General features: G+C 34.8%; 1 protein-coding gene across 4 annotated transcripts in view; it reads right to left on the bottom strand.

Moving 5' to 3' along the window:
- Positions 1–2758: 2758 nt before the first annotated feature.
- The window catches only part of robo3 (roundabout, axon guidance receptor, homolog 3 (Drosophila)), a 161409-nt gene continuing 150484 nt past the window's right edge, over positions 2759–13683 (bottom strand). For all 4 annotated transcript variants that reach the window (XM_030154745.1, XM_030154746.1, XM_030154747.1 and 1 more), the window contains 3 exons: positions 12467–12634; positions 11023–11165; positions 2759–3660 (listed from right to left, as the gene is read on the bottom strand). In XM_030154745.1, coding sequence (XP_030010605.1) covers positions 3649–3660; positions 11023–11165; positions 12467–12634 — 323 coding nt within the window. In that variant the 3' untranslated portion in view covers positions 2759–3648. The remainder of the gene's footprint in view (positions 3661–11022; positions 11166–12466; positions 12635–13683) is intronic.

Raw genomic sequence — 13683 nt, 5'->3', positions numbered from 1 at the left:
CCTAACCCGATCGGAGTTTCTACCGGCAGGATCGGAGTTTCTACCAGTAGAAACTCTGATCGGAGTTTCTACTGGTAGAATCGCTGATCCTACCAGATCACAGTCTCTACCCTGATATATATATATATATATATATATATATATATATATATATATATATATATATATATGTTTTATGCAACACATGCCTGTAGAGGTGTGACAACTATATCCCAGGTCATTCAGAGTCATCACAACATCTGATGTTGCCTTCACGTGCCATCGGGAAGATGATCCTTTCCACTTGTGAATTTTATATTACAAGTGCTTTTGTTGTCATAGCAAAAAGACAATTTATCATGACCTGCTATTTGGGTGATACAATTTTGGACGTGTTAATTTATCTGCTACAGCATTTAATTTTTTTTGTGTAATTTTGTTTTGTGCAAATTGTGTATACTATAAATGTGCAAAATGATCAGCTAACAGCAGCAGAACATTAACCCTTTCATGCTTGAATTGTGAGAACCTTAGTCAAGATTTATTTTTTTTAAGTATTTTTGTTCCTCCTTAGCCATGAAAAAAACAATGCAATAGTTTTTTTTCTATGGAGTTACAAAAATATCCATGCATTTAATTTTTGAAGTAAAGAAACATGTGTTTAAAACCCAATATCAGGAAGTGATATGAAAACAATGAAATAAAAACATTTTTAATGCTGCTAATCTGACGTCTTCTCACATTTTAACATATTCTAATGCTAGTAATTACTCACTTCATGGAGATAACATGCAAAAAAACCCTTTTTGTCTAACAAATAACAATTGATTTACACTCAAACATGTCACTGCAGATCAGGTTTATCCAGAACAGTACAGTTACAGTAATGGTATGAATGTCAGTGTATGGAATGATGCATAAGTGTCCACTGTGTTGGTTGATATGGAACTAAAACAACAAAACCCATTCATATTCAAGAGAACGGCTGTAGAATAACTGTCCACTGTAGTGACCTATGCATGAAAGGGTTAATAAAAGCATTGTTTGTCATGAGCAGTGAATCCCTTGTTCCTCTCCACCATGTTGAAAAGTTCAAAGGTGATTTTCATCCCGGCAGTTCATGTATCAAATTTTTCCTAGTTCTTCAGTGGAAAATACAACACGAGAGACTGTTCATGTGCAATTTTTGAGTTCATAACTAGTATTTACCATAAATCCCACAGCACGTGAAGGCAGAATGAGTTCCACAAAACACACTTCTAGTGGTAAATAAGGCCGATTCTTACCTTTTCAGGTTTGGTTTGGTTTCCACAGTGACATGAACCTGGACCTGTGGTTGACCTACATGTGCAGACCTACACACCTGTACGTCAGTGTTCCCATGTGCTCATCATCAATGAAAGTAATGTTGGTTCTGTGCACCTGCATGAATCTGATTGGATGTTTAACCAATCAGCTTGAGCCAATCAGGCTGAGTCAGACAGGTAACAAACACACTACGGTTCTCTGTCTTCAGCAGTTGGGAATTAAGTGTTTCCTTCTCTTTTAATGTTTAACACTGATAAATGTTCAAGTAAAATTATGCAACTGTGGGCATTTGGAAGCAAAGATAACAGTTTGAACAAAACTAACCAATACAATGATATTTATCACAATATAAAACTATATCATAATGTTTGTCATTATTGTTTTGTATCCCCAACCCCTGTTAGAAAAGAAAGGCCTGAATTTAATGTGTCCCAATACTTTTGTCCATGTATTGTACCTGTGGTTACATCTATCAGCAGCTCAATTAACATGATACTGTATGATCTGACAGAATAACATAGAAAACACTGATGATAAAGGCAACTTCTGGGTCAGTATATAATTGAGGGACTTTTGAAGTCCATGGGATATATCTTGCATGCATTTACATTAAAAGTAAAAAAAAAAAATAATAATAATAATAATAATAATAATAATAATGTTTTTCATGTTCATTATGATCATGTCTTTAAAAATGCCATAATTAATTAATTAATTACGGAAACAGTCACATATTAATAAATGATTGATAAATAATGACTAGACATACAAAAATGTCAACTAAATAACTGTCCAAATTTAATATCAACCACCTCCTAATTAGTTAAACAATAATAAAATGAGCTAATTCAAAAGTGTTTTGATTGTTTTTTTTTGTTTGTTTGTTTTTTTTATCAAGTTGAGATAATCATGACAGATATTTCTTTTTTGGCAATATATCAAATTTTATATGGAAAATAACAAATTATATCCGTGTCCAAGAAATCACTTTCATCTAACGTACCCATTACAAAAACACCTCTGAAGGAAGGGTGTTAATTCCAAATCACATGACCTGCTCCAGATGATGTTATTTCCTCCTGAAGAAAACACTGGCAAGACTCCAAGGGATGTTCTTTCTCCTTTTTCTTAGTTATTTAATATAAAGTAATGTAGAATCAAGTAGTGTGTGAGTCAAATGTGTATTTATTGCACTTTTATCTCAACAGTGTTACTACAATATCTTTATAAATAACTTTCAATTTCAATTTTATTCAGTTGTAGATATGATATTTAGAAGAATCTTGCTGTAAAATGCCACATGGTGTTATGGTTATGTTGATTTTAGGCCTGAAAACAGCAAAAATGTCAACTATACCTGTCAACTACTGTATGTTACCCTGTAAAGGAAACTCCAAAAGTCCCTCAATTATATTTGACCCTTCACATTAACACACACACACAAAAAAAAAAAAAATTAAGCAGTCCAGGCTTCATTCAGCAAATGTATTTTATTTTACTTTTACAAAACAACAAGAGTACAAAAAGTCAGTCCACAGACACTTTTTTTGTTTGTTTTGGAAGGAGTATATGTAAATTTTCATCGCACGACTGCAGCAAATGGTCCCTCAGACGAACAAGGGCGGGGTACAGGATGGGAGCAGGGAACGGGGGTGGGGGGTTACAATCAAACTTTTATAAAGCCTGTCATGTCTGCTGGCACATCGGAACATTTCGCTGCAGAAACTGAAGGAAACATAGAAAAGTATGACATTCTTAGCGGACTACATGGGTGCAGGGAGTCCTGGTGGGGGGAGCGCTCCGGCCGAGGCGTCCTTCCAGGAGCGAGAACCTGCTCGTTTTGGCTTTTCCGACCGCCCCTCTCATCCCGACAAACACACTTTGTGCTTCATATTTTCTGTTGTTTTGCCATTACAACAAGAGTGCAACAGTAGTTAATGCTTCTCCAAAAAAGTATACATTTTGACAAAAAAAGTTGGCACATTCAAGAAGAAGACATGAGCTTTTTATAAGTAACAGACTGTTTTTTTTTGTTTTTTTTGTTTACATTTGTGATTTTTCTTTTTTAATCATCATAAATACAATATACGTCTCTTTCCCTGTATCCAGAGCCCACAAAAGAACAGTACAGACACAGGTATTTACAAATCAAGGGAGAGGAGTGAACTTGAGAGCTCATAAATAATCATAGTATAATACCTAAAACTGAGATGTGAAGTCCATTGGTGTGTCGTTCACAACAATGACACAGTGTGGAATCCCAAAACCGGAAACTAGCCTCATGTTCAGCGTGTTGCGTCCACATGCGACGATGGTGGATGATGGAGGCGTCGACGGTCCACTGGCAGAAGCACTCTGACCTTATCTCATCTCCTGAAAAGAGAAAGACGACATTTTAATTAGTGTTTTAATTCACTCGTATTAAATCTCTGAACTGCCTTTACATTATTTAATCAATGTCTCCTCTAATCCTTAGAAGAATTAGAGTGTGACTGCATTCTAATGGATTAATAGAGTGTTTAAAATGTATATTCGGTACAAATATATGTGTATATTTTTCCTGTTACTTTAACTATACTTGCACGGATCAACTGTAACACACAACAAGTGGTGCCAGGCACAATAAACCCCACCCCTCACACATATTCCACCCATTATAAGTAAATGGGAAGATTTTAAAAATTCATTAAAAAATTAAACTTTGATCTACTGTTCCCAAAATGTAATGAGATACATTTTGGGTCACTGGCAATCTATAAACCCAATTTAGTATGAATTCAACCAATAGTTTTGCTGCTACAGACATGGGAAATTTTGCCCATTATAAGTAAATGGGGGAAAAAAAGATTTTAAAAATTCATAAAAAATTTAATCTTTGACTTACTTTTCCAAAATGTAATGACATCTATTCTGGGTCACTGGCAATCTACAAACCAAATTTGGTGTGAATTCAACCAATAGTTTTGTTGCTAGAGCGTTAACAAAGAAACAAACAAACTGAACCAAACACAATACCCCTTGCCTTCCCCTTTAGGGGAGCGGGGTCATAATTTCCCCCTGGGATTAAAAAAATATTCGGACGATGATATAAAATGTTTAATAACTTCTGATCCATTAATCTTGTCAATGCATGTAAATAATTCCGGTCAAATGCAGCACATACAGAGGTTCCCGAGTTAACATGGAAACACATTCTCATGTAGTTTGACAAATGAAAAGTGACTGTAGAGGCTTGTTTTATATTCAGTTAATGATATATTTTGCTGGAAAAGACACCTTTTCTTCAGTTTTGTCCAGTTTTGATTTGATAATAACCTTTGAATTGACACTGAGCTTTTATGATCAGTGAATTAAATATAGAAAAATACCTGATTTTCAATAAAAAATGCAAAATTCAGAGGATCATATTATAAGAAATGGTGATAAATCACTTACTAAAGGTAGATAAAAATTCATTTCCAAGCCACAAAAGTAGTTCAAGGTCTTTAAGGGTTAAAGTCACTACTAAACATGTTTCTTTACTAATATGTAAATGTAATCGTTCAGTAAGTGGATACATGTTGTACACACGTCAGAGCATCCAAACATTACGTTATTATATGATCGTGGATGCCATTTCTTTAAAAATGAAGGTGACTCTTCAGTTTCAGAAGCATCATTCATCTAATCTGAATGGATCTTCATTTTCTATTTGATCTGATTAGAAATCTACTAAGACCTGTGAGAATAAAATGCTTCATGTGACAGACACTGGGTTTTAACTGTTTTATAAGGCCGTTGCTATTTTTCAACCCAATTACATTATTTCGTGCTGTTGGCTCTTATCCAACTCAAACAAATTATTGCATTATGTAACAGGGGGTGGCTGTTTTTACACAGATTAGAAAACAACAGTCACTTCCAGTTGTCAGTACTACTATTTTCTTATTTTAAGTTCTTCAGTTACTCTTATTTTTTTTTTGTTTTACTACATTTGTCTACAATTTTCCTAGAAATTATCTGCTTCAGGGATTAAATGTGCAAAATCTCATATACTTTAATAAGATAAACTGAAAAACAAATGACCAAAGTGCTGGTTATCTGATGTTTTCAATGTATGTGATAAAGTTATTGCACATACTGTATATATTGACTTATGTACATTTATACAATAGATTTATAAATCATCCAGTAGACAGGACCTGTAAAGTGACTGTATGTAATAAATCTGGTAGCTTCATTCACAGAATTTCACATTTTGACCAAAAACTATCTTGGAAACTACAGACAACCAACATTTTTGACCTCATTTTTCTTTATTAGTGACTCAAACTCTGTAAAGTTTCACTATTTTCATTCTGGAGGCATTATACTCATGGACCAGTGTTACCTCTAACTATTTTTTTAATCACTGTTCTTTATTTTGTTATGATTTTCTTGTGATGATTTATCGATATTGACAATAAAACCTTAAACTCAATATGTTTTCTGAATGAAAATCGTCCATCTTCATTTTAGATATAGTCTCTCAAACAACAAAAATGGGGAAAATATGGACAAAATGAGCACTAATGAATTAAAAATGAATAGAATAATGAACAAAATGAAGAAGAATATCAATAAAATGAACAATAATTAAGTAAATATGAATACAATTGAGCAAAATATAAAGAAAAGAGCAAATGTTAACAGAACAGTAAAAAATGAGCAAAAATAAGAAAAACCTGAACAAAAGTAACAATAAAAATTAAAAAAAGAACAAATAATTAAGAAAATGAACTAAACAAATCAAAGTGATCACAAAAATAAAAAAGAATTAAGAAAATATTAAAAAAACAAGCACCTACTCTTAAAAAATCCATCATCCATCCATCCACCCATACACCCCCTCCCTCCTCTTCTTACTGACTACTGGGGTCAAAGGTCAAAAGATAGCAGTGTGAGCCCCAGCACAGGAAGGAGAGGTAACCTAATCCAGATTTCCTGGATTCCTACACCCTTAAACTTTACTGCGAAGGAGGTCGCGCTTTCATGTCTCGCCAAGGCGTGAAAAGGCCAATAAGGGTCATTTGGGGCCAGATCCAGGGGGGGTTGAGGTGGTCCTCTCCGCTCCACGGGGAGTGACCTGAGGAGCACGAGATACAAGGAAACTCCCTGTGCCGGCGTGTTTGCACCGAGTCAAAAGAGCGATTGTACGGCCGGGTGTCACTTTTACTGGTTCCTTTGCTACATTCCCATGTCAGATGTGTTTGGGGGTCAGCGTGGACTGACCTGTGACAGGGACATCCTTTTTCTTTCCCAATAAATAAGACACTTTACGGCTACGCTTTAGGTTACAGCGTTAAACTTAACAACTGAAGACCTTAATAGAAAACATCAAAGTGGCTGCTCTATGTGTTTCCATCCAGCTGTTGGAGAATAAAGCAAAAAAGTTGGGAAAAATGGGAACGTTTTAAGCATATTAAAAAAAATGTAAATGTGAATAAGAGCAATAGGAATTGATTAAGTGAATAAATGATGAATAGAGCTGATTAAATGTGTGTCTGCGTGTGTGGACCGATAATGTTCTTAAAATTAATACATAAGAAATACAATGAAATGTGTCTCGAAAATGTAAAGAAGAAAAAACTTACAAAAAAGTGGAAATTAAAGAAAATAAATTCAATATTTTACATTTTGAGTAAAAGAAACTGTGGATCCAAAGGAGTGGAATTATGTTCAGAATGTATCTAGTCTTCATTTATTTCCCCTTCAGAAGGATTTCATTACAATCCATCTTCATTATTAACTTGAAATAAATATAATAAATAAAGATTTTGACATCCACGCTTTTAAAAAGTTGTGTCACCCAGCAGTTCAGAAACTAAACCCAACAACACTTTTTTTTGTTTTCTTTTTTTGAAAATGGACAAAATTGTGTTACATCTGTCAGTTTCTCAACCAGCAGCAGTTATTGTATGAAATGAAAATTCTAAATCCCTCTGATGGAAAGTATAATTTTGCTCCATATTACTATATATTATATTACATTGTACTCAGAAATATAGGCAGTCCAATTAAGTATTAGTATTGGACTTCTTTGCTTCTATCTATCTATCTATCTATCTATCTATCTATCTATCTATCTATCTATCTATCTATCTATCTATCTATCTATCTATCTATCTATCTATCTATCTATCTATCTATCTATCTATCTATCTATCTATCCATCCATCCATCCATCCATCCATCCATCCATCCATCCATCCATCCATCCATCCATCCATCCATCCATCCATCCATCCATCCATCCATCCATCCACTGATCTATAATATTTAATACCTGTTGATCCACTAAACCTATCAATCCATGTAAATAATTGGCATAAAATACAGTTTGTCATCTTTTCATGGTCATCAGATATGACCCATTTGGACGTATAGAGGCTCTGTTGTTACCGTGGAAACACCGTCATCTTCTACAACACTGATTCACCAGTAAAATCCATGGAGTTGGATCAACGACGGTGGATGGAGACACTTGGTTTATGTTCAGTTGATAGATTTTACTGAAAAATTCTCAGTTCTTCAGTTTTTTCTCTTATGTTATAATAACCTTTGAATTTACTCTGATTTCTCATGAATATCTACATCAACTGTAAGGAATTAAATATAGAAAATACAAGATTTACAGTAAAAAAAAAAAAAGCAAAATATAGAGGATAATATTATAATAAATGCTGATAAATCACTTAAGAAAGGTTACATAGAGAGAAAAAACAGTTTCCCACTGTGGAACCAACAGTAATCCTCATTCTGTTTGGGTTGAAGCACCTTGGTATGTGGTTTCCATTTCAGAAATATCCGAACAAGACCATTCAACTGTTCATCACTTATACCACACAAACGGAAACTGGAGGGAAAATAAAGTTAAGTGGAGGGAATTGATTTCAAGTTACATTCTGCTGCACATCTGCCAAAAGGCTTTTAGCATAAACTCAACTAGATCATGATTTGTGGCTCTACGGTTATACAGCAAATTAAATCCTAGCTATTAAATCTAGAGCTGTGCTTTGATTGGATAAGGGATCACCAATGAGTTTTCCAATCTGGATCCAATGAAAATACCACCACACTGCAAAAAGCAAAATCTTACCAAGTGTATTTTTCTCATTTCTAGTCAAAATATCTCATCACACTTAAAATAAGACATAATCACCTAAAGAGTAACTTCAGTGAGATATAAGAACCTATTTTTAGACAAATAGATCTTGAAAATGTTATTTAAAGACATCTCACCAAGATCATTTTCACTTGTTCCATTGGCAGATTTTTTTTTGCTTAATTCAAGATTTTTTCGCTTAATTCAAGCAAAAAAAAAAAAAAAAAAAATCTGCCAATGAAACAAGTGAAAATTATCTTGGTAAGATGTCTTTAAATAAGATTTTCAAGATCTACTGTCTAAAAATAAGTTCTTATATCTTACTGAAAAGTTACTCTTTAGGTGATTATGTTTTATTACCTCAGCCAAGGAACGGCGGAGGTTATGTTTTCATCGGGGTTTGTCTGTTTGTTTGTCTGTTAGCAGGATAACTTAAAAAGTTATGGACGGATTTTGATGAAATTTTCAGGAAATGTTGCTTGTGGCACAAGGATGGTGGTGATTGGGGTCAAAGGGGGGGCTGATCTGCCTTGGTGGAGGTCAGCGCTCTCCAAGTGCTTTTCTAGTTTGAAGTGTGATGAGATATTTTGACTCGAAATGACAAAAATACACTTGTTAAGATTTGGATTTTTTCCAGCGTGGGAACTGCCACAAAAGTAGGACTGGGTCTTTATGGGTTAGAACTGGACACACACTCAATCTATAAACATGTCCTGCGTTCACATAAATAACCCTCTGCCTCTGCTGACTGCCTTATTTCTATTCTTAATCGCCTCTTTTATTCAATTATAACCTGCCCATTTGTGACTCTTTCAACCCTCTGCCTGTCAGCGTGCTTCTGTCTCCTGCTGACTAACTGTATACCTGCAGTATTGTTCGGGGACGTGTCAAACAATGTTTGCGACTGTTGCCTCACTCTCATGAAATCCCGCAGAGCCTTCCGTTCAGCTGGCACAGCTTGCTCTGCCATAAAAGGCACCGGCTTGTCACCAGGGAGCCTGCGGGGGGTGCATTTAAAGAAGCGCTCGCACAGTGAACGGCGCTCTCTCAAGTGCACTCCAGACAGAGCGGTGGGCGTGCACGTTTAACTATGTTTGTTACTGCAAAAGCCTCCCCTCACTAGACCATAATAGTAGATCTGGGTGTGGGAGCGCCAGAGAATGTTGGCGTGTGCGGAGATGTTTTTTTTTTCAGGTACTCGTGCGTAGAATACTGTATGTGTTTTATGGAGCGCGAGTAATGATATGTAGATAAAATGAAGCCAAGTGAACCTTTTTACAGCGGGGTTAGTTTTTGTCCTCGTGCTTGTAAATGTCATGAAGCGTCGGTTACACTGGTGGGTGGATGGATAGAGAGGGATGGATTTACAGGCATTTTCTTTGGATTTGGTACTCATTTTGTTCATGTTTCCATACTTCCTATTTAGTTGATGTCTTTAGTTTATTTCTCATTCATTTTTTCATTATTATCATCAATACCGTCATTCATTCAGTCATTTTTCTTTAGATCTACTGTTTATTTTGTTCATGTTTTTCTTTTTTTTGCTCATTTTTTTAATTTGGTGCCAATTTTGTTCATGTTTTGTAATTTCCTATTTATTTTATTGATTAATTTGATGACTTTTGCTTTATTTCTCATTCATTTTTTCATTATTATCATCAATACCGTCATTCATTCATTCATTTTTCTTTAGATTTACTTTTTATTTAGTTCAAGTTTTCCTAATTTTTGCTCATTTGGTGCACATTTTGTTCATGGTTTCTTAATTCTCATTTATTTTATTGATTAATTTGATCTCTGGTTTATTTTTCATTCATTCTTTCATCATCCTCATCCTCCTCCTCCTCCTCATCATCATCATCATCATCATCAATACCATCATTCATTCAGTCATTTTTCTTTAGATGTACTTTTTATTTTGTTCAAGTTTTCCTTATTTTTGCTCATTTCTTTTATTTGGTGCTCATTTTGTTCATTTTTTTGACATTGTTCTGTATTTTGTCAATTGTTCTATTTATTTTTATTTGTCATCTTTGACAAATATTGTATCAATAAAATAAGACAGACTGTATCTAAAATGGACAGCTAGACAGTCAGACAGAGAATTCATCACAAGAAAATCATAATTAAATAATTAAAAAATAGTTAAAGGTAAAACTGGTCTAAAAGTAAAATGCCTTCAGAATAAAAGTAGTGAAACTTTACAAAGTTTAAGTCATTAATAAAAAAGCAATAAGTGAATAATACTGGTTGGCTGTAGTTTTTAACACAGTTTTGGGTCAAAATGTGAAATTCTGAGAATGAATCTACCAGATCCACTTCAAAATACAGTCTCACATTACAATATATTCCCTTTTTTGGTTCTTTCTAGTGGAAAATTTATAAATCTGTTGTACAAATTGTACATAATCCAATATAAACGTAAAGTACTTTATCATGTGCATTGAAAACATCAGCTAAATAACACTTTGGTCATTTGTTTTCCACTTGATCTTATTAAAACATGTAAGATTTAGTGCATTTAATTGTAGACCAGTGTTATTAAACCCAGGTGAGGTGAGTAGAAGAGCACATTTCTCTACTGAATCCTAAAACTGGACACTGTTTCCCACCTCGTTGTGTTTCCTGGCGGAGCTGAGCCCCCGGGACCCCGTGGAGCCTCTGGACGAAGAACTTCCGGTCGTCGAGCAGTTACTAGACATCTGATTCCGAGAAAGGTAGCCAGTCTTACTGCCATATGGCATTATCTCATCATCTGGAGAAACACGGACCAAGAGGACAGAAGAAGGGGTTAACAGTGGAATCAACAGGTCTGGGTTTGCTGTAATGACGATAAGTAAGAAGTACAATATTTGTCTCTGAGGCGTAGGAGTATGATCAAGCAGAAATACTCAAAGAATCTACAATTTGTCATAAGGTAAAAATACTTTTGGTCAGGTAGTAAAGTGTAGTACAGCTGTAAGACACGACAACTGATGCAGCATTAACCCTCCAGGTGAGTACATTATGCACACTTTGAAATTCATGTGACATAAGGTCATATTATTTTTCACAATTTGTATTAGGTTAAAATTCAAAAGTTGTTCATTTTTGCACGATTTTTAAAATTCTGAAACATCTACTGCAATCACCACATCATAAACTAGAGAAAATTACACATTAGCACTGTTCTCTGAAGTGAGTAAAAAATGTGCATTGACAAGTTTTAGATAATTTGACTTTACACAAAAAATAATACATATTAACCAGTGTTGCCGTTAATCATTGACATATGCCAGGCTGCAAAAATTTAAAAATAAGTAATCCCATTACTATGTAGTATATAAAAAACTGAAATGTTTTTGTCTTTTTTTTATTATGTATCAAAAAATTTTGGTTTGTTACATTACAAACACGGCATTTAAAGGGTTAAAAAAATGATAAGACAACTGCAAAAATAAAAAAAATACACAGTCCAATTTTTATGTAGTATATTGGAGAAAACAATGTTTTTTGTTTTTGTTGCATCAAAAAATATAATTTGTTTACATTACAAACATGGCACTTAAAGGGTTAAAAAATATGACACGACTGCAAAAATGAAACAAATAAGTAATCCAATTTTTTTGTAGTACATTGGACAAAAAAAACAGTTTTTTTTGGGGGGGAGGGGGGTAGTTGAAAAAATATGACAATTATTGAGTATTTGGTATTTTTGCATATGGCTCAAGTTGATGAAATACAAAACAAACAAACAAGCACAAGTTAAAAAAAGACTGTGTGTGAAAAAGACTGACATTACTACTGTGTAGATTCTGTATTTTCTGTGATTAGGCGGGGCCTCTGTGGGTGTATACCAGAGGGTTAAAGTGAGACAAAAGCTACAACAGCAAACATGAATACATTTTCAAGGTGAATTACTCAGTGTTGTTGTTGTGTTTCATTCTGTTTCTCATTCCTGCGCAGAGTGAAATACTTCATAGGTCGCACACAAACCCTCTCTGCTGAATCTCATTCCGGCCTCTAGAAACTGAATTACAACACGACGACTACACACTGCAGGAAACTTCATCTTACTGTCGGCGGGTCTTTGTCCTGAGCCTTTCCTTTGGTGGCTGCTGCTGCTGTGTTCGCTTCTCTCCAGGGACGACACGGCCCCGTTGGCCATGTTCCCGCTCTCCGCACACCCTGATGGGCCCTGCAACCGGTCCTCATCTGGGGGGGGCTCAGGGGGTGGGGGCAGGTCTAGAAGGAGGGGAGGATCTTTGATGAATCCACAAAGAAACTATAGATTTGTTATCCTAACCTATTTGTCTCTCGAAAAAGAGATTTGTGATCTCAATGCGGCTTTTTTACCTGGTTAAATAAAGGATCTATATGTGTCCCAATATTTTTGTCCATATACTTTATAAACATCAATATTTCCTTAAAGTTTAATGGGAGATTTTTCTTAAGTGAGATGTGAAGAAAGTAGATGTATTACACTGTTTCTTGGTTCATAAAATTATCTGTAAAACTGGCAAACATCATAAATAGTGTAAATAAATGGTGACACATTCGTAATAGAATATTCATTTCATCAGTTATTTCTCACCATATTTTTTCCAAAGTTACATCCCATGTGGCACAGTTCTCTCCTCACATTCACTGTATATGTTGATATTTAGTCTTTTGATTTGTGTTGAGAAACGAGAGCTACACAGGGACGGTTTTTATTTTTCAAATTTTAATGTTTTCTCCTCTGATTTAATCTCCTGCAGCTCCATATATTAAGAAAAACCAGCCTCTCATGACGCCTGGTACTGGACTGGACAGTAACAGATGGAGCTGCAGAATATTCATGTGCGCATGCTGGATTTGCATGATGTGTTTATTTCTTTTTCTTCACTGTTTTAGAATAAAGTCACATGTTTATCATTACAACCACTGATAAATATCTGTCCATCATAAAAGTGGTAAAGTTGAGGCTTTAATTCTAATAGGTCAAGGTCAAGGTCAAGGTTACTTCATTTGTACCCGTAGGTAGATTTGTTTTGCAGTCTCGGTGATTGCTTTGGTATTACAACAGTACATACGTTGAACATGTAAGACAGGTACTTGATCACGCTTACGAACAGGACAAAAAGACAAAAAGTGCTCAGTGTTCCACCATTCATCAGTATAGCAGCATGGATAAGTTAAAGAATAAAATAAGTAAATAAGATCAAATAAATAAAAACAAGATGCAATAAAACACAATAAAAACCAGAGAAGACAACAACAATCTGGGATAAAAACCAGCATAAGAACATAAA

This window comes from Sphaeramia orbicularis, chromosome 14 (assembly GCF_902148855.1).
Source record: "Sphaeramia orbicularis chromosome 14, fSphaOr1.1, whole genome shotgun sequence".
In the NCBI taxonomy this organism is placed as follows: Eukaryota; Metazoa; Chordata; class Actinopteri; order Kurtiformes; family Apogonidae; genus Sphaeramia; species Sphaeramia orbicularis.
Note: the sequence above shows the minus strand (reverse complement) of the source record. Positions and strands in the feature narration are given on the sequence as shown.